This window comes from Sander lucioperca, chromosome 21 (assembly GCF_008315115.2).
Source record: "Sander lucioperca isolate FBNREF2018 chromosome 21, SLUC_FBN_1.2, whole genome shotgun sequence".
NCBI lineage: Eukaryota > Metazoa > Chordata > Actinopteri > Perciformes > Percidae > Sander > Sander lucioperca.
The window spans coordinates 4,797,266-4,819,240 of NC_050193.1; the positions used below are offsets into that span (position 1 = coordinate 4,797,266).

At 40.5% G+C, this 21,975-nt stretch overlaps 1 protein-coding gene and 2 non-coding genes across 3 annotated transcripts; 1 reads left to right on the forward strand and 2 right to left on the reverse strand.

Annotated features, from left to right (window-relative positions):
* Window positions 1-392: 392 nt before the first annotated feature.
* trnac-gca lies at window positions 393-464 on the reverse strand. Its single transcript has one exon. It is a non-coding gene; the product is annotated as a tRNA-Cys (tRNA).
* An 898-nt stretch (window positions 465-1,362) lies between these two features.
* On the reverse strand, window positions 1,363-1,434 carry trnac-gca. The gene has a single exon. It is a non-coding gene; the product is annotated as a tRNA-Cys (tRNA).
* Window positions 1,435-6,806: 5,372 nt separating this feature from the next.
* Window positions 6,807-14,147, forward strand: lfng (LFNG O-fucosylpeptide 3-beta-N-acetylglucosaminyltransferase). Its single transcript, XM_031312766.2, has 8 exons — window positions 6,807-7,356; window positions 11,189-11,237; window positions 11,445-11,547; window positions 11,625-11,778; window positions 11,897-11,982; window positions 12,079-12,244; window positions 12,353-12,438; window positions 12,537-14,147. The coding sequence occupies exons 1-8, from the start codon at window positions 6,955-6,957 to the stop codon at window positions 12,601-12,603; spliced, it is 1,113 nt and encodes a 370-aa protein (XP_031168626.1). The 5' UTR covers window positions 6,807-6,954; the 3' UTR covers window positions 12,604-14,147.
* The last annotated feature ends 7,828 nt before the right edge of the window (window positions 14,148-21,975 follow it).

Sequence of the window (21,975 nt, forward strand, 5' to 3'; positions counted from 1 at the left end):
AGTATATCACCCTGCAGAGCTCACTCTCGGTAAACAATAAGCCATGACTGAACTTTGCCGGTCTGCATTACAAAAACATGAACTAAAATCCACAAGTCTTAAAAACAACAAGTAAAAGGTTAAAATCTTGTAGACTGTGAGGGACGTTAATTACTCTTACTGGTTGCTAATAGACCTCTGGCTTCAGAGCAAACAATAAAATCCTAAATAAATATAAATGGAATGGATTGCCGAGAAGATTGACGGGAGTGTCACAGTATCAGAAGTGAATATTGTGAGGCTCAGGGGGCACTGAGCATCTCAGAAATGTTCAGGCCTTTCCTGAAGGGGAATGTTTGCAGACAGTGAGACTCAATATCTAAATTCTGTACATTTTTCTTCTGTATAAAGATAGGGGGCACCCGGATTTGAACCGGGGACCTCTTGATCTGCAGTCAAATGCTCTACCACTGAGCTATACCCCCTGGTGGTAGAAGGTGGATAATGACAAATACCTGATGTTGTTATTCAACAAAGAAGTGATGCTTTATTTTAAACACTATTAAGCACTTTTCAACTGAGAGAGACGACGTAAATGTGACGTGAGCAACGTGTCTGAAAGTTGTAAGTCTTCTGGTAGCTGTGCCAAGAGAAATCTCAATCATTCCCAATCTTGCAGGGACGGAGAGCGTAGGAATATGTAAGGAGATAACATAGGCACAGGCTAATTATTGCTAACTAAAATGCTTGTTAACATTAGTAATTAAACTTAAACAGCTAATGTGAGTCGAAACTGCCTGCGAGCTTCTCCTGTACTATACGGTAATTCCTCTACTATGCGACAGTAAGTCGCATGGTCATGACACAATCGTTAGCCTATTTTTACAAAAATGTCTACTACGGAGCCATAACGTGAGGTACAAGGTAATGGAGCCTTTTATACATTGTCGTGTTTCTTTAGAAATAAACAATGGACAAATAGAGTCTTTAAACGCTTCAGATGTAAAGTTATTTGCTGTCAAAGTGACGTCAAAATGAATGGCAGTCAATGGAATGCTAACGGGAGGTGATGGCTTGGTAGCATCAAAATGGCGCCATAGGAGCTACGCGTTCCAGGGAGAGGCTTACACCCTTGGGCTCTATTTACTGCCGACACCGTCGAGGCCCAGAGGTCCTGGGGGGAGCTGGAGTTAGCAGGTGGCTGGTTAGTTAATAGCTTGCTAATTCCCCTATGTACATTGCACAGCCATACTATATAGGTATATCTATGCTGTTGTGTAGTGAATTTCCCCACAGAGAGCAGTAAAGTCTCTTCTTATATTATTTTCCATAACTCTGAAACTCAATATCTAAATTCTGTACATTTTTCTTCTGTATAAAGATAGGGGGCACCCGGATTTGAACTGGGGACCTCTTGATCTGCAGTCAAATGCTCTACCACTGAGCTATACCCCCTGGTGATAGAAGTTGGATAATGATACTAATAATACCTGATGTTGTTATTCAACAAAGAAGTGATGCACACTGAACACTATCTGTGATATACTGTTAAAACTAAACTAAAACCACTCAGATCTCCTTCTGGACAAAACAGAAGATAAATTATACACAATGTGTGTACACCCACATCACACCCCTAGAGTGTAACCTCAGCAGTTTCCCACCGGAGCCTCTCTCGTCCTGCAGCTCCACTCTACTCCGTCCCGTGACTGTCTGCTCTGTCAATTTCACAGTATCAGATCCAACAGCCCTATTCTTCCACCATAACACACACACACACACACACGCACACACACACGCACGCACGCACGCACGCACGCACGCACGCACGCACACACACACACACACACACACACACACACACACACACAAAATATCTCTGCACCTCTTCATGTTCCACAACATAAAGCCCTCCCTGTAACACTGGTGAGAAAAAAGATGGAGTAGGAAACCATGCCATGTGTCATAATTTGGGCCGTCCCACTAAATGCATTTCTGTTTGGAGACTAGACTAGACTAGAGTCTCCCCAATTTATATGTTCACTATATGTTCCCAGAAAACAAGAGCCGGCACAAAGAGAGAGTGCTGGGAAGCATTAGGCTGACAGAGTGGAAGTAGGGCAGGAGCAGGGGGTGACAAGCAGTTCTGAACAGTTATGCAAATAGCTTGTGTCCGCCTGGTTATGGGGAGGAGAGTGAAAAGGGAACAATTATTATTTAAAATAGGACATCAACCACCAGCCATGAGTTTCCTGTTTTCATTGGATCTGCAGAGCCGTGCCTTTCTCCTGGCCTCGCCTCAGAGTGCTCAGCTTGTTTATTTAGCCAAGAAAGTTAGAGTAAACGTAAATGCTACTGATACATCCTCCAAAATATCTAAAGTCATGTAACTGTGACAACTAACTCTTTACATGTAATGTCCCTTGACTGCAGAGAAAAACAAACCAGATTATGCACACCATGTCTGCAATGGCTCACACATTTTGACATATTTAAATAAGAAAGGGCCTGATGAGGGAACACCACAGCAAACAATTCAAAGTACCTCAATGACTCTTTTCATTGTCTGTTGGACCTCCCATTGTACATCCCAGCAAGGTAGCTATACAGGCCACAAACAAAAGGAGACTGTGTATTGATTGAGAAAATGATCATTTACTCCAACATAAGGAAGCTTTTCACAGGCTTTTTCTAGGACATACAACCACCAACCTCACTCCTCTTAAAATTTACATTATGATATGGAAATAACTGAAAGTTGTCAGCAGCTTTTAGAGGTCCCTTGAGTTTATTGAGTTCTTAGTGGGGCCACAAACCTGAAGGGTCTCCTGTGAATGTTGTGTTTCCAGTAACAATAAGTGTTTTGTTTTTTACAGTGTATAGAAATTTGTGCTGTTGTAAAACATTGAAGACTAGTATATGACAAAAATGTATCTGCTTTCATAAGGCTGATATTTGTGAGGGACTTACAGGCGATCACAAATAAAAGATGGTTTATAGGTATTATTGTCTTAATATTGAATAGAAGAATTGATGTTCAACATGTCCAGGCTTGCCTGCATGTAACCTGACACTTCTCAGCTGCTGGTTGACCATTTACAGTTTAACAAAATCAAGTTGCAAGAATTTGCCACATATAAAACACATATAAAACAGCAGAATGACATAAGTATATATATATATATATATATATATATATATATATATATATACATATATATACTTAACTATACTTAACTACTAACAAACAGTTAGGATCACAAACAGTTAGTAGTTAAGTAATAAACAGTATAGTTAAAACTATGTCCACCATGGACATGACAGTAAATGTTGCTTACACATAGATGCATAAGTAAATATAATCCAATTATAAAATATATAACAGTATAACACTCACAGGGGCCATTTAAAAAAAATCACAAACACTTTTATTTTGATGTTTTAAGTATATATAGCTGATGATATCCACATAATTTAAATTAAGTGACATTTTTGACTTTTACTTGAGAATTGAGTAGCTGTTTTTATTTACTTAGGTAAAGAATCTGAATAATTCCTCCACCATAGCATGATGCCATACAATAGTGTGCCAGTATTGATTTTTAAGAGAGAAAGAAGAACATGTATGCAGCCTTTTGCATAATCATTATTTATCTCATGCATTATAGGAGTTTATCTGGACTAAAGATCTGGTCTTATTTAACCAGTTCATTTTGTTTACCTGAAGGAGGTCCATTCAGACTTATGGGAACTCTCTCTGCAGATCAATAATAAATGGGTGGTGTTTATTTGTCTCTCCAGCAGCTGAAGCATTCTCAGCCTTTTGGTCCTTGGAGAGTTTCCTCTAATGTTGCATGAGGAGGGAAATTGAAACCGAGTTCTGAGGAGGACGCTCGGTCCCCTGGCTCTCACTTCTGGTGTGACCTGTAATCCAATCAGAGCTGGTGCTTCCATGCTGGGAAAATAAACAGAACCGAAGACTGATCCCACCGCCCGGTTCTTATCCACTGATCCTCAGAGCGTAGTCAGTGTAATCACATTCAGTTTGTTCTTAATCATAGGTCTTGCTCACATAGACAGAGGAATTCAATATTAACCTTCATTGTGTGTTATTTTCATTTTTCATTCATGAAAAGAAACAACCATGATTTATCTTAACATGTATCATAGACACAGCAAGAATCCAGGCCTGGATTGTCAGACAGTTTTCTTCAGAGTCTCTGGAGAGTGAAACATTCATGTGATCCTATGAAGGAAGGATATATGGATATATATGTTAATATCAAGGAGCAGATGTTTTTTTCTATTGTGCAGGGGATCTGAGACTCAATCAACTGACCTTGCACAGCAGCATCTTAGATTAAAATGTGAAAGACTGAAATTGATACATATTTGAATCAACAAAAGCTTGAAAAGGCAGAAACATACAGGAGGCCATCGTGAGGAATGTTACAATAAATGAAATAAATGGAAACATCATGAGTTGAAAAGCAAGATGTGGCTTTGAGCTAATGTCTTCCATGTTGGATCTATATGCAGAGTATCAAGTTATAGCTGACAGCATGCACATGTGTTTCCAGTTTTTGTGGCGTGTATCAGTGAATAAAAAAAGATACTTTAGTGCTGTAATGATGCTTTCTGGACAGTTTGTAGGATGTTGTGACACCCTGGTCACAGTGCATGCTGGGATTATTGTCCTGCTATGTGTGTGTGTCATCATCTTTGTAAAAGCAGGAACTATAAATAGCAGCCCTTTAATTTTACCATCTGAGGCTTCAGCTCAGATCCCCCACCATGCTGATATGATCAGGGGGGACATCAAACACATTGGGATGTTTATTTGTGGGTTTGTGGGCACTATGGTGAAGAAGTGGGCTTGTCTGAAGAAGCTGGATATAATATCACTGGTATCCTGCAGTAATGTTAGATAGGGGGGTCTAAGCTGAGGTGAGGTGATTTCAAAAAAAGAGACAAGAAGGCGTTTTTTCTGTTGGTGTCTGTGGAAGAAGCAAAAGGCTGAAATAAACTGAACCAAGGGGGAGGTTGGCGCTAATACAACTGAAGAACTTTACTCTTTCTCTTGCCATTTTAACAACTGACATTGTTTTTACAAGTCCAAAGGACCAAAAAGAGTTTCCGAGGAGGGACGAATGCCTTGCAAGCCCAGCAGAAAGAGGCAGTTGACTGAAGAAGAATGAAGGCCACAGAGACAACCCCCTCGGCCTGTTTTTTTTATACTTGCCATTAGACACCTTTCTATGCACACTTTTAAAAGGTGAACAAAAGACCCTGTCAGGAGCAACAAAGCAGAGAGGTAACTTATGCCCTGTGTGTCCCAGAATTAAAAACAATGAAACACCTGCTGTGAAAAGTATATATATTTTTTCTCTTGCAAAAGATTTGCAAAGAATTTCTCTTACTAGTGCAACCAAAGACAGTTGGAGAAGAGTTAAGAAGCAGGATGTATTTAACTGTATTACAGACATGAACGGTGTGACTGTCTTACACCTTAAAGGACAACATTAACTTTTTTTTATCCCAAAGGTACCAAAATTGGGATTGAGACCAAAATCATCTGTGTTTTCAGCTGCCTTTGCATCCAACTTAAAAGGTTTATCATCAAACTTTGGGCTTCAAGGATTTTGGCTTTAATCTTGCACCAAACTTAAACCCAGGTTTAACCAGACTTTTGTTTGATACTAAACCATCTAAGGCTACATCCACACTACTACGTTTTCATTTTAAACAGTGTTTTAGAACGAAAACGATCTTGATCCTCACAAGCTTTTTAGTACCAAATGCATATCACAGACCATTCACGTACACTGGGCATGCACGGCTGATAACGCCTTGTCGCAAATCAAATAATAGCTTGCCTCTTGCACATGATGGCAGTAGTAGCATTATAAAATGCAGAATTTGACTGCACTATAGCTGCAAACATAGAAAACAAGGTCCGAGACGGCTGTAATTAGTAATCCATGTTGAATTACCAACTGATAGTCGAGGCTCATGTCTTTAGTTTTCTTCTGGAAAAGGGTCAGATGATATGGGGCGTGACAAATTCAATTTCTGCCGGTTTAGACTCAAACGCAATCCCAGAATTTTCAAACTAAAATGGGGCCAGCAGCGTCTCCAAATATCTCCGTTAGAGGCTCGGAAACACCAGAGTAGTTTGGACACCAGGTGTAAACGAAGCAAAAGTTATGCGTTGAGTGTGAATGCCTAAATCTGGTGGTGGCTGGGCGTCAGGTTTTTTTTTAGGCTCCACCGGCTGCATATTGGTCTAAATGGATTTGCATGTCTTTTGGTCAGCCTCCCAGCACCAGAAGGCACTCAGTTGTGAGAGCCAGAATTTGAATAACAAGTGTTCAGCAATGGCCAACTGTTTAGAGTCCTCACAAGGTCAGGGAAGAACAATAAAGCCTGTTTCTCTGTTGAACACCCGGCTCACACTTGGCTGAATTCAAATAGCTCCACCTTGAAAAAAAGAAATCAGTCTAAAGTCTGATTGCAGATGGAAGATACACCTTTTTGTGTGAATAATGCAGTTAAAAACAAACCTTTCTCGTAACCACCTGCAGGTTCATATTCTTTGGGTCAATATTTTACTCATATTATCTTTAAAAACCAAACTGAACTGTGCAAGACACACACACACACACACACACACACACACACACACACACACACACACACACACACACACACACACACACACACACACACACACACCACGCCCCATTGCTGCGTCACTAGTTGACATGCTGCATTCAAGGACCTCCCACGAGGCGTGGCCAACATGGAAGCTTATATATCGTCCCTCGATACAAATGAGTTATTTGCGATTAAGCTATGCACCCTCACGGACCTGTCTTTCATCCTTTTACATTTTATTGAGAAAAAATACCATATGGACTTTGCATTGGGGATTCGTTGCGCCGCTTCATAGTTTTTAGTCATCAAAGTTTAATCATGTTGAAAAATAATGGAAAGAAGACAGCCATCTCTATAGCCAGCACAGCATGTCTCTGCCTGCTGCTGCTCCTGGTTGCTGTGCAGCATCACCGGGTCCAGGTGGATGAGGTGGCGAACGGAGAGAATACCGGGACGCGCTCTCTTCTCCAAGATGCCGCGCAGGAACAGGAGCAGGACGCACAGGCTAAGAGAGGATTCTCGGCGTACTTCACCAAACTGACCCGGGGACGGAGGGAGGTGGAGAAGCCGGCACGCTCCTCCGCGTCCGCTGCTGACCCGCCTCCAGCTGAGGACATCAGCGCGGATGACATCTTCATCGCTGTGAAGACCACCAAGAAGTTCCATCAGTCCAGACTGAATTTGCTCCTGGACACATGGATCTCAAGAAACATGCAACAGGTAAAGGAAAAGTGCAAAATGAATTATTGATATCATTCATGTTTTATTCATTTGGCGTGCATAATCAGCTCTTAATTAATGCTGTGCATGCACAAGCTAGAAATTTAGATTTTTAGAAAAGTGATGTGCCTGTTTGTGGTCTGATATCATTGTTGCTGAGCCTGTGCTGCAGAGCTGAACAATAGGCCTGTGTACACATACAGGTGATGCGTGTTGCTTACAGTGCTATATTGTTCCCCGTGTCACCAGATGACACACTGAAAAAGCCACACAACCCCTGTTACCATGCTGTGTGCAGTCCATGCTGAATTTCTCCAGCTCTGTCACTTTTTATTCTCCTCTGAGTGATGTCCCTGAGAACGGAGGGAGCAGTTTCAGGACTCCCTCTTCTCCCTCTTTCAGCCCCCCTCTCTCCCCACTCTCTATTATCCCTCCTCTTTTTGGATGTCCCTGTGAATGCCCCCGGTGCAATGGATGCTTCACAGCCCCGACTCCAGTGCTGTCCCCCTTCCAGCACTAACAAAGCGTCTTTCTGAAGGGAAAGAAAAGCCTTTCCCAGCCCCTTGTCTCCCCTCTCTCCGTGGGAGCTGAGTCTGGGTCAAGCTTACTGGAGGGATGGGAAAACGGGGGCTTCGTTAAGGGGATCCCTGGGACAAAGGGGTGCATCTATAGGCAAGTTTATGCTGGGAAGCGGCACGCTGAGTATGAAAATGTGGCCTTGAGAACCAAGCTCCTTCAGAGGGTGCACAAAGACACGCACAGCTATAGTGTTGTGGTTTACGGTTGCTATTCAAATCATTTTATCTTGCACCTAGAGCTATCACACACAGGTTCTTTTTTTTTTTTTTAAACCTTGTCTCTCTTTATCTCAAGCACCAGTCAAGTTTGTGGAGAGGTTGCTTCTCTCATGTTTGATGTCTGTAAAATTGTAATAACTGTCTGTCACAATCACTTAGCCCAGACAGAATCACCTGCACAGCTTAAGTTAATGTCCAAACCATACTCCACGACATCTGCTTGGATGTGAGTTAATTGTGCTAATTGGTGATAATCACTGTACTGGATAATGTTAGTTAACCCATCCGACAGAGTTAACAGCAGGGCTTACAGGCAGGCAGCTGGTGGGTGGCTGCATGGACAAAAAGGACAGATTGAGCCCCACAATGCAAGAGGGAGTTCCTGGAGGAAGGGTGCCAGGTGGTCAGGAGAGACAGAACAAAGGACGGCCTTAATGCCAGCCATATGATGCTCTGAGTTCCCACCATGTACATATGGCCATCCCCAATGTTCAGGTTTGATTCTCACGCTCAGCTGATGGGCATCTGTGGGATTTGGATCGCTATTGTAGCAGGAACAAGGGACAAAGTATTATTTCTGCAAATGCCAGTTTATAAGACTTTTATAAGCCTATAAGTTGTTACTTTTCTGCTCAAACTGAGATCTTTCTACTCATATGCATGAATAGAGTTGCTATCTGCAGCTGTTTACATGAGAACAAGGAGGGAAGATTATCTCTGTGATAGCTCTGTTGACACAATAGTGCCTGTGGCCTTCTTAACCTTTGAGCCCATTCAGAGCATAAATAGCATTTTTCTGTTAATCCAACCAGTTAGTTTGTCTTTATGTAAAAAGTTACTTTGTGGATATTAAATGCCAGATCCCAAAAAATTACTTGTAAATTGGTGCTTTTGAAACAGAAAGCCTCTTTCATCAAAAACCAACAGTTCCCCTTCCTGTTTTCTATTAATTACCCTTGAACAATGTAGCTTTGTACTAAGAGCAGGGTCATGAAACAAAAGAATAAAATGTTTCACAATATTTCCTCATCAGCAGGGAATTGTTTTGTAAAACTGGCCCATAGTCGCTGCTTTCATTAGAACTTCTTTTTGCAGCTGGCACTGACATCTCTTAAGAGTATGATAATTAGCCAGCACTTAAACAATGAGCGCTTTTAGCATTTAGAAAAAAACACTTATGAAATGGCTTCACTATGAAGTGCAAGTGGTCGGAAAGTGGGTGTCATTGAAGAGGACAGCTGGGTGTTAAAAATGTGCCTGATGGTATAAATCATTTGTCCTGATAAAAAGGCCTGAACATGCTTTGAATCTCTGGGACAGAAGAGGGAAGGAGCCAGGGTGGAAGTGGTTGATGGAGGGAGGGGAGCCTGATGCCCTTCCTTCCCGTGGAGCTGGAGACAGCCAGCCAGGCACCACGTTCAGCTCAGACAGGGCCGTGCCAGGCCTTCCTGTGACCCCCCCTCACTTTGCTCTCATCTCCCTCTTCTCCTCACCCGTGCCCCCTCAGCTCTTATCTCTGCTTCACACACAGCCATCTTTTCTTTTCTTTTTTCTGTATGAATTAGTATTCCATGAAAGTAACTGTTCTTTTAGGTTTCAGTTAAAAACAAAGACAGAAAAAATCCTTCCCAGAGAGGGTTCTCTTTAGTTAACTCCTGCAGCTGTATGCAAATGCTGGCAAACATATTTAGAATTTACCCAGTGGAGACTTTACCCAGCATGAAAACTGACAGCATTGTTCTATTCAAGAGGCTCTGGCCGTATATGTGGCCCAGAGAGGGGGTGGGAGGAGGAGGCAGGATAGGGGGTAAAGAAGGGGTGAATGGCCACACACGGTTTTCAATTTACTAATCAGCAGTGAGATTCCAGCCCTCTCCTCCATCCTCCCCCCTCCCTCTCTCTCTGTCAGTGCCCTGGCAGCTCTGGCAGCTGCCTGTGATTAGGCTGTCTATTCAACAGGCTTAAAAGCAAACAGCGCCAGCCTCTGATCCCTTAACCAGTGAAACCACCACCCTTCTTTAAACAAATACCGGCCCATGGCTTCAGCATCAAGCAACATCTGCTCTGAGTATGTTGTCTTCGTCTTGTGCCGAAAAAGAAAACTGATGTAGAAAGATGTGTCTTTTCATTGAAGTAAAGTCAGCAGACTGTTTCTGGATGCAGTTCACATATCGCAGTTGCTCGGCAACAGGGTGGCGAACTTGCAGGAATGTGGGTTAAAGTTGACAAAGTGCTCTGTCAGTGAGGGCTAAGGCACCACGACCTGGCCTGTAGAGACACGTGGCACAGATAAGGTAGCGTGATGTTCGGCAGGTGCTGCCTCACCTGAGGTGAAGAGTAAACAGACCGCTGGCGGTTTCAAAGCTCAGGGCCCTTTCATCATCACTATTCACCAGCTTGCACCTGCTCAGTGTAAAGCATCATAAAGAGAAGTCTAATCTTCCCCTGCTCCTTTTTAAAGTGTGTTCCTGTAAGGTGCCCTTTGTTGTTGTAACTGACTAACTTATGAGTAACTGCAACATTTAACAAGCGCCTGCAATCTCGTGGTTTGATTCTCAAGTCTGTCATACAGCAGCGAGCACACAGATCATTGTGTGCAGTGGTTTATCGACTTGACGCTTCTCTTTTAGTTGTATTCAACATTGTGAAGCCAGGCAGCAGGTCCGGCAGAGCGAAGGGGCTCAGCCGGGGGATGGGATACATGAATGGGTTGTGTGTGGGGCGAACAGTCTGCCTCCTCTTTTGTTCTGTCTGGGATGCTTCGGGGCAGCAGCATAGTTGCCATGGAAAGAGTGAAACGGAGAACAATAGGGCTTTATTAGAGCAGGGAGTTGTTTAACTCAATGCGTTTTACACTGCATAAAAGGCATGTTGATTGATGCTAATCACACAGGGCTGGATGTGACGAAGAAGGACTTTGGACACACTTAAATTTGATCGTGTGATTACTTCACATGATCATCCAAAGTGGTTTTGATTTTGTGGATTTAAATACCAAGTCCACTTATCTGTATTCTCCCTTTGTTTGTTTACAGACTTACATCTTCACAGATGGAGAGGATGAGGAGCTAAAAAAGAAAATTGGTAAGTTTTATGAGGGGGATTTCATCATATTCAAGGGAACAGAGATGCACATTGTTTTATTAGAAAGGGAGCTCTGAATTAATGAGCAATCATACTTTGATAAAAATTCTGCTTTGAGCTTTTTCCGTGAAAAATGCTAATTCAATACATAGAGCCCTCATTGATGTTAACCAAAAATCCTCCTATTTCTTTTTATTGTTGCCACAGGGAGTCACGCAATCAACACCAACTGCTCTGCAGCTCATAGCCGACAAGCTCTGTCTTGCAAGATGGCAGTGGAATATGACAAGTTCATAGAGTCGGGGAAAAAGTAAGTATCACATAAAATAAATTTTAACGGAGATTTTTATGAACATCTCAGGTTCTAATAGTTCATCTCTTTCCTAGGTGGTTCTGTCACGTAGATGACGATAACTACGTGAATGTTCGGACTCTGGTGAAGCACCTGTCGCAGTACCCCCACACCCAGGACATGTACATCGGTAAACCCAGCCTAGACCGGCCCATAGAGGCCACAGAGAGGCTGGGGGACAACAAGATGGTACGTAGAATATTCTTTTATTTGGTGCATAATAAATATATATATATATTTTTTTAAGCTCATATGGGTTTTTGTCAAATGATTCTGTATATTAACAAACTTTTCTGTGTACTTATAGAAACCAGTCAACTTCTGGTTTGCTACTGGAGGAGCAGGCTTCTGTGTGAGCCGAGGTCTGGCTCTGAAGATGAGCCCATGGGCCAGGTAAGATGCAGATACCCTTAACACACATCCTGTATTATTGCACATAACATTTATACCTCAGTCTTGAGCATACATGTCTATCTTTTGTCTTTCCAGTGGCGGCCACTTCATGAACACAGCTGAGAAGATTCGCCTGCCCGATGACTGCACCATCGGCTACATCATCGAGTCGGTTCTGGGGGTTCCTCTGACCCGCAGCAACCTGTTTCACTCCCACCTGGAGAACCTGCAACAAGTGTCAAGATCTGAGATACACAAGCAGGTGAGAGGCGCATAGCTCATATTTCTTTATGTACATGATCAGTATCCAGTATCCTTGGTGTTCTTCTTTTCTATATTGCTCATGTTTTTGCTGTTATTCTTCCCCCAGATCACCCTCAGTTATGGGATGTTTGAAAACAAAAGTAACATCATCAATTTGAAAGGGGCTTTTGCTGTGGAGGAGGATCCATCAAGGTGAGAGATTGTTCTCTATTTAATGACATATTTAATCTCTGTTTTAACACTTTTTTTTAGCAAATCTAACTCCCAACCTTCTTATCTCTGTCTTCCAGGTTTAAGTCTGTGCACTGTCTCCTGTACCCAGACACCCCATGGTGTCCCCCTCAGGTTGCCTTTTAGGGCGACCGCTCCTTTCTCATCCTCGTCCCCGTCATGCCTCGGTATCTGAAAGGCTTGCGGGGACCAGTGTTTGGTATTAGACCGCACGGCTGCTGTATTGTTGCTGCAGTTGTGTGCGGTCTTTAATAGTTTTACTGGGCTGCTGTGCGGCCCGCCTTGGGACTATTCATTCCTTTCTGCAGCCAGGACCTTGCCCCATAATGTTCTGGTGGAGGATCCCAGCTCTCGGCAGGAAGTAGCTTTCAGCGTTAAGCTTTGCAGGCAATCAGTTGAGCTTTGTGATGTATATGTTGCTTGTAAATGTATCTGCAATTCTCATAGAATGTATTGTCATATATTCAAGCCTTTTTGCCAGCTTTACATTCACTGTTTTTAGCTTTTAAAAATGCAAAGCCATACATGTCTTTGTTATTAGGCTTTTTGGCTTTTATCGCATATAATTGGCTTTTTCAGGCATTTTTGTTTAGATATTTTAACTCTGATGACTCCGGACAAATGCTCTAATATGAAGATATTGTTGTGCTTTTAAGTTAACAGTGTAATTTCTCCCATGAACTGAGCTGGCAGTAGGCAGATTTCCAAATGCATCTTTGGGTGATCTAATCTGAGGTATATCAGGACAAAGCACTTTTCCCTTTTTGATATTTTTTGGTGAACTGACCTAATTTACGTCCTTTTATTGACATGCCTCAAATTTGCGTCCAAACTAACAAAAAAGAACAAATAACCCTTCAAAATCTCGATCTATTCATTTTTATGTATTTAATAACACTCCTTGCATTTGTTACAATCAGGGAAAATAATGAGTGGAAGAGATTTTGATTCAGGGTTACAATCAGCTTTTGAATTGCTTTGAAAAGTTTTTTTTGTTTGTTTAAAATTGCACAGCTGAGTGTCAAATTATCTGATGTTTGCTCCTGAAAAGATGCTCACCTCAAAAGGTTCAACAGCGAATAATTAGTGACTTTTAGCTTGGATGAAACCAAATTAGCAAAGAAAAATGAAACATGGCATCTAATTAATAACCATGTGTGATCTGAGCCACAGTCTTTAATAGTTTGCACAAAAGACTGATGAGCTTCTGTTATTATTAACATGAACGTTCTGTATTTACACTTAATATTGGCTGGTTACTGTTGAGGCCTGTTAGGTGAGAACTTTACAAGAGCAACATGAGTGTTTCCACATGGAGGTGTTCGTTCCCTCTGTGTCGTCTCTCGCCCATATTGGGTTACACTGTACATTTTGATTACAGTATTGTGTACTGTGCCTTTTGTCTAAATTAGTAATTGTATAATGTTTAGAATGTAATTTCCACTTTGTGGGTTACATAAGCTTTTAATGACCCGGACATGATATTTGTACTGCTTTGAACTGTGCTAAATGACTGTGGTGTTTATTCTCCAGTATCTGGAGGGTTTGAACGGTTCATTCCCAATACTGGCTTCTCAGGGATTCTGAGCTGATTCTGGTATTAACTACCATTGGACCCACGGTGGGACCTAAAACTTTGAATAAAAGTGCATAACCACTGAGAAACTTTACATATTTGGTCATGTTTTTATTTGACTGCTATTTGATGCATGAGGGCAACCAGTAGTGGAAAGTAACAAAGTAGGCATTTAATCAAGCACTGTACTTAAGTAGGCCTATAATTTTGAGGTATTTGTACTTTTATAGACCTATTCCACTACATTTCAGTGAGAAATACTCTGTAAACCCAGATTTACGTGTAATTAAACTTTTTAGTGGTCACTCCTTATTCTTTCATGTTTTGTTAAAAAACATATTCATAACTAAATCACATTAGTTGTTTGTAATATTCAGCTTAAGTATGCAGTGCACAGATCATATTAGTAAGCAGAGATAACTAAGGATGTTAAGTTTCTGTATGGGAGTGGCGGGGTCATTTTAACTGTTCTGCGCTGAAGCGGTGCAAACGCTCATGGGAATATGTATATATATATATATATATATATATATATATATATATATATATATATATATATATATGTGTATATATATATGTGTATATATGTTCTGAACAGTTTCCTAGTTAAAGTGTGTTTTAATAATGTTCTGTTAATGTTTTGGGTGTGCATTGATGTTATCTGGGTTTTGGTTTTGTATGGTTGATTTAGTGTTCATGTTTATCTACATTTCTTATTGTACCATGACCGAGACCCGGGTGGGGACTGATGGCCTCTGGGCAGTGAGCTTAAATCAACGTTACACCCACAGGTTGGAAATCAGTTACTGTTTCCTGAGAACTTTCTACACAGCACAGAACGTTGGAAAATATCAGTGTTGTAGGTGTAATACTCTTTCTGTGTATTTGGAACAAATGTATGGAATACATTGTTCTTAGAATCAGACTGTCATAAAGGAAAAACAATATTTAAGTAGACACATTATTTCTTCAGTAGTGATAAGTAGCGTAATGTTTTGTTTCTTTGCATGTTTAACTTCACATGCTTATTTTAGACAAAATGACTTAAAAAATAAGTTATGTTTACTATTGATTTTTAGTATTAATGTAAATTGTATTTGTCTACTGCAGCAACTTACTGCTCCGTGTAAATACAACTTGACCTGTTAAGTTTCACCTTGTGTAAAAACTTAAATGGTTTAAGGCAACAGGTTTCTACACAAATTTCTAGAGTCAACAAATTGGTGTCAGTTATAAATAATTAACAGTTAAGGTAATTCTTATTTCACAAAAAAATCTAAAATGAGAGACAAGTCCAAAAAAATGCAAATTTGTCTAGCAAGATTTTGTTTTTTATTATGACCTAGTCCCTAGTTTGGGAACCATTGGACTGAAATATCTAATGACTTGTAATCAGAGGGAAATCTTGTACTATTTACTCCACTACATTTACCTGACAGGTGTACTAATTGTTTTTCTGATTAAGATTTAAAATATCTAGCTTATAATAAACATATCAAAATATGAGGTATTGTTTATACAGTTCATTAAAGCAGCCAACTATAACAATAAAACACTGCTTGCATGCATCAATCCTATTATATAATATGACAATGTAACACTGTCAGAAGCCCTTTTTTTACTCTGACCTGTAATGGACTATTTTTTTCACTTTTCTTTTTTCTTTTTTTTTTTTCTTTTTTTTTTAAATCTTCCTGCATTTGCATATGTTGAACTCTGACAGACAGAGCACAGGCTCCATCACCAAAGCCTTGCATGGGAGACAAATTACTCAGAGCAAACATCCCCACCACAAACCCTAATCACAGCTTTGCCTTCCAGAGATGCATAGTGGGAAAAAGTGCAGTCTTTTATGTGTCTAAATCTCATGTTCAAACAGACATCAGTCATCTGCAACCTCTGAATTTACTCTGTCGACTCATAAAGCATTTCCAAGAAATCTGTGCAGACGTTTCAAATCATACATTGTATAAAACATTAAACAATCAAAGCAGTCTGATTGGTAGCTATAACCTTTAATTCAGTGGTAAATGCTTGATCAGCTCAGCTTTCTAAGAAGAGGGAGAGAGATCCCTCTTCTGGCACTGCATCCATGGGAAAAGAGTGCATGTGGCTTAAGTTTAAAACTCTTGAATTATTAAACTGGCAAGCTATGACCGTGCAAACAGTAATCTGATCTGCAGCACTTTGATATTTTCCTACAAAAGAGAAAGGCTTTTACATACATAGGAAATCATTAGAGCGTTGGTTTAATCTGTCCCTAATCGTTTTAAGGTCAGACTCTCAAAACTGTCGCTTGTATGTAACATTGTTTAAATCATAACTGAAGAGACATACACACTATCACAGTATTACACACTGTTTCTTGCAAGTCTGCATGTGCACTATTGCAATGAGATGTAATAAAATAGGTAGTATGAGATTTAAATGAACCTTAACCCATTTCCTCAAGCTCATTTGTAATCCGTCTGCATCAGTAATCCTTCAAACATACCAATCTGTCACATCTGCGAGCAACTTTAAATGAATGGTAGTTAATGTGATTACTGTGCTTTTCCACTGTTTATCTTTCCTTAAGGTTCGCTATTGCAATTATGTCTGTTGCCATACCAGCAGCTGCAGAATAATAAATACAGTTGGACTGATCTTTTTAAGTGTACGCTATTAGCATTTCAATTTACACCACGAGATGAGGCCAAGCTTTCAGTCTCACACAGGGAGACAGTTTGGATGGAGGACTGCTGTGACAGAGAGGAAAAACCACTTGAGACAATAAATGGCTTTGTAGTGACAGCATTAGTATGACAGATAGTAGAGTGAATCAGTTGCTAGAATTGAAAAGTTGTTTGATTTCTTGGTCTGGCCCAGCAGCAACCAGCAGACTCCATTGTTAAAATTGTCTAGCACATAAAGCACCGTAAAACAGAAAATTGTCGTTTTTACACTACACAAGATACATGTTAATAAGTGAGCTTTAGATGTGCTTACAGGCAGATTGTCTTACTTTTGGACAGAGCCAGGCTAGCTGTCCCCCCTGTTTCCACTGTTGGTGCTAAGATAACCACCTGCTAGCTGTAGCTTCATATTTAAACAGACAAATATGACAGTGGTATCTTCTGATCAGTACTTTTGTAAGGGATGTCAGTAGTTGTTCCCCTGTAAACTGCATCGTTTTAATATCATTATGAGATATGTGTCTTTACAGTAAACAAGAAGTCCGTATCGTGATTGAAAGTATAACTCAGGCGTAACATCTCCACAGGTCTGTCGTTGAACTCTTGTTGGAATGATTTTAGTAATGCTGTTTTGCATATGTATGGTGTAGCAACAGGTGAGAGATTATAAGAACACCAACATCCAACTGCAGACATCCATTGCTGGCTGACCACCAAACTGTCAGTGAACTGTGGTGAAATATGACTGGAGGCTGTTACTGATTATCTTCCAGTAATAAAGGATCCAGACAACCAAAATGTCAATCATGTTCTGTTTACAAAACATAAGAGTCCTGCATGACTTGTGTCTGTCTGAGTTTGAGTCATACCTGAGGAGAGATCTGCCCACCTACAGTTTTCACCCCAGGGAGAAACCATGTCTGTCACCCATGTAATGACCCGACAGCCTCATCTGTAGAGTTTTATCATTGTTGTTGACTTGTGCTCACCCATTTCTGAATAAGTAAGTTTAACTTTTAATTTTAAATCCCACAAGAGGACGGTCTGTATATCACACTATATTACAACTAAATTTATTTGTGTAAATACCAAAAAATAGTGTCAGAGCAGTGGCGAGGCAAGAGGGTCAGCATGGGTCCTGCCTGGTATCTGGTTGGCCAGCCCTAATCCCTGCTCTACCAGAGTCAGAAGGTGATAGGTAGTTTGCTTTTTAGTATCATGGATGTATGGTGACTGTTAACATTTGTTGCTGGAAAGTCAATTAAACGACCACAAAGTCATTCAAAACAAGAGGCAAAATTTAAAAAAGGGACATTTAATCAACAAAGAGACACAAAATGACCACAAAGACAACTACTGAGAGCTGCAGAATGACAATAAAGAAACATTAACCGACTAAAAACTGACATAAAATGATCACAAAGAGATTCAAAATGCCCAAAAAGTAAAATCACTACAAAGTCACAAAAAGTGACCACAAAGACAGAAATTAAGATGTAAAATGAAATGCAAAACCCCTAAAAAGAGACATCAAATGACTAAAAGAGATCCAAAACAACCACAATGAGATGCAAAAAGGTGAAAAAGTAGTTGTTTTGCATCTTTTAGTCTGGGTTTATAGCTTGTCTTCAGCATTATGTGACAATATGGATAATTTGTTTCAAACAAAAAAAGTCAAAAAGTGACACCATATCTCTCTGGAGTTCAACTGTTTAAATTCACAAAAAATAGATTTATACTTCATATTTATTTATATTCAATCATATTCAATACATAATAAAATATAAGAACACCTTTTAAACACTGGATATCAAGGCTTCACAAGTCTTAACAATGCCATTATTTCTGCCCTGTTTTAAGGTGGAACGACAGGAAACACTTAAGTCTGTTAACAGTTTGTACCCTGCTGATTAAAACACAAACACCTGGGTGTGTTTTCTTGCACCTCTCATCAGTGCTCTAAGTGGAAGATGTGAAATTTCACAACTCTGTAAAGTTGCCCTCTCTTTGTGTTTGTTTGACTCAACAACAAAACAGCGGCTCTACTAACTAACTGTCAGTAAAGATGGAAACTCCAGAGTGGGAGGTGAAGAGTTGGAGTATGTGGTGAAGCATGGATGGCTGCCACAGAGGGACATTCCTCAGAGTGCAGGGGATTACAGAGACGCTGGCCACTCGCACACCGTCTTCATGACTTCCCTTTGCTATATCAGTCAGTCTCCAATTAACAGCCAGCATTGTCTGCAGGATTAAGAGCGGCGGGACAAGTCCCATTGGCCCACAGAGAGATGTCGCAGCAACTGGCACAGGCCTTAATCCTGCTCAACATGTGCTCTAAAGGCAGACCAAGTGGGAGTATGCTATAATCCAGATATCACATATCCCTGCTATAGAAAGACTTGAACTTAGTAAGCAGCACTTGAGTGGAGGACTTGAGAAATTTGGAGGAGCCAAATTTAATTCATCCTGCCAGGGTCTGTCCAAAAATCTTTGAATTGACATTTTTTTAGGTTAATTTTAAGATTCTGATTTTTAACGACAGAATGAATACTAAATATTAAATATAATACTGCTTATGCATGCTACGTAATTATGGACAAGTGGTTAAAATAAAAAAAAGATTCTTTTTTAGGACTTCTTAACACCATCTTATATAATACCCCCTTTACTTTTAATGTCAATACTTTTGCACAAGGTGTTTAAGGAGCAACAACAATTTGACTTGTTGAACATTTAGGTCCATGTGTTAGTTTAAGTGATATTAACTCATTTATTGTGTCATTTACTGCATCCTCATGATGGCTTGTTTGTAGGAAAAGCTCAAACTGTTACATAATAATATAACATGACAACATAAAAATAACATAATAAATTATTATTTAATGGTATCCCTTACAATAATGATGGCCAGGACACTCTTGAAAAAATGATTTTTAATCTCAATGAGTTCCTGGTTAAATAAAGGTAAAATAAAAATAAAATAAATAAATAAATGATGGTGATTTAAACCGCCAAATAACAATCCATTTTTATTGTTTATATAGCTTATACAGCAGCATAAAATGCGTTATATGTAATATGTCATGGTGCTTTGCAGAAATGCAAATCAGGATGCAAATGATGCTGTGCAACCTCAGGCAGTGATAACTAATCACTATTATTATACTGTAGGAATACCCCATCTCAGTAACCGTCTGGGAAGGGTCTAATGGCTGCAACACAGGAGGGTAATGTGATATAGTGTACAAGGAATCATCGACTGAAAACACATGGGCCGTGTCTGAATGCAAAAACCTTGACTGGCATACATTGTGATTTTGAATGTTTGTTGTAAGATAATGTGGTTGAATCTCTAATGTGGTTAATTTTTAGGGAGGTGGCGAACTACTGATTCATGAAAAATTCAGATGACTTTGAAAGAACAGGAAGGAAAGGGGAAAGCTTTTAGAGAGTCAAGGAGCATCAGTGTGAGTAGGAGGGGTAAAAAGACGAGGACAGGGATAACCAGACAGCTCCATAAATCTTTCATTGGGTACGTGCTCCCTCTGACAGGTCTGGGTGATGCCTACAAAGGAGGAGGTGAGGTGTGAATAACGTAAGCGGTGACTCCCAGGACACAGCTGCCTCCCTTGGAGCCCCACCACAAAAGAGACATACCAGGCAACCTGTTACCTCGACTCCCTCTCCGTTGTAAGCATGGCAGCAACAAAGCAGCAGCATTCCCTCCAGAAAAAGGACACAAAGGTGCTCACGTCCTGTGTTTTGCATTCAGTGTTCATCTGCCTCATGATGACATGTACACGCTGAGAAATGAGAAGTAAAAGTGAACATTATGAGCAGGGAAAGGCATGATATTGAGTATTTCCATTTTCTGCTACTTCACTACGATTCAGAGACAAATATTGTTTGTTTTTTTAGATGTTGGTGCTTCCTTGAATTCACCAATAAGGATTTACAAAACACTCCCTGCTATGTAACTAAAAGACAACATCATCTTAATGTCCTCTATGATTTTGTAACTATATTGTAATGAATGGAATATACTCATAGTCAGAAAGGTAGGAAATGCATCTAAATGTTTATGGGATGCTACTTTGGAAAATGCCAGTCAGTAATGTACCGTAGACATCATTTGTATTTGTTAGGCTAAAACGTGCTCTGATAAATCATTTCCTGTGGGCATGGCAAACATTTCTGTATCCAGAATTTCAATTAGACAAAGAAAAAGAACCTACAAGGTCTCAAAAGGGCTTGGGATGCTGCCTGCACTCCGATTTAGGCTGATTACATTTTTAAATGGAAGTCTTGCCTTGTGCAGCTTTAATTCTCTCGTGTGTCTCCTGGCCGTCGTGCAGCTGCCTGGCATTGAGGAAAAGGAGAGCCGTGGTCCAACCACCTGGCAGACAGCCCAGCCAGACTCAGGAAGTGTCTGTGGTGGTGGGGGAGAGGAGGGGGGGTTTAGAGGGGTGCCCATTCCTCCTTCTTCCACCTCCCTCCCTCTCCATTCAGCTCCTCACCTCAAAGCATTAGTAATGCATTCCTCCAGTCCAGCAACAAGCAGGGTAATTCAATTTGCCCGACAGTGAGACCGTGTGAAATTTCATTTGCATCTCTGGGTCTCTATGTAATAACACGGGTTGTAAAAACCTCTCTGCCTCCATCATGCTTTGTTTGTTTACTGCTTTGTTTAGTTCGGCCCCCCACAATAAAAAAAAAGCAGGGGAACCAGAAGATGTAATCTCTATATTCATCCTTTGAGACAGAAAATACCTTGAAAGATTAGAGGACATGTTTTGTATTTACTGCCAAAAAATTGGTGCATTTTTAGTTTGTAGTTATTACCAAAAAGACACATTTTGAATGAATAATTAAAGTTCAGTTAAACCTTTATAGACGAAATAACAAAAATAGTGAAGCCTGTTCCAAACATGTGAAGATTCAGAGGAGAAAACAGTGTGTTTTTAAGATAAAGAAGGTCCACTTTCCCTATCATTTTATAATCCATTTCAACCCTCAGACTTGCACATGAGAAGTCAGTGTTTGGGGGCGACAGCAGCTGGCTGGCGATATGAAGGAAGTTGACAAAACCAGACTGGTGGCCCGGTGCTGACGCTGACCTCGCGCCTGCTGTCGACCCAGAGAGGTCGGAAACACAAAACTGCCTTTCTGCTCCTCTCCAAGTGATCTGCATGCACGCCTGTGGTCTGTCACTGCACCGCTGAAGAAATAAATACCAACATACACAGG

Excerpts from the sequence above, each read along its gene's own strand:
- lfng (XM_031312766.2), top strand. The coding sequence starts at position 6,955 with ATGTTGAAAAATAATGGAAAGAAGACAGCCATCTCTATAGCCAGCACA. Across the intron at positions 11,779-11,896 it reads GGCTGGGGGACAACAAGATG|AAACCAGTCAACTTCTGGTT; the intron begins GTACGTAGAATA and ends GTGTACTTATAG. Across the intron at positions 12,439-12,536 it reads GTGGAGGAGGATCCATCAAG|GTTTAAGTCTGTGCACTGTC; the intron begins GTGAGAGATTGT and ends TCTGTCTTCCAG.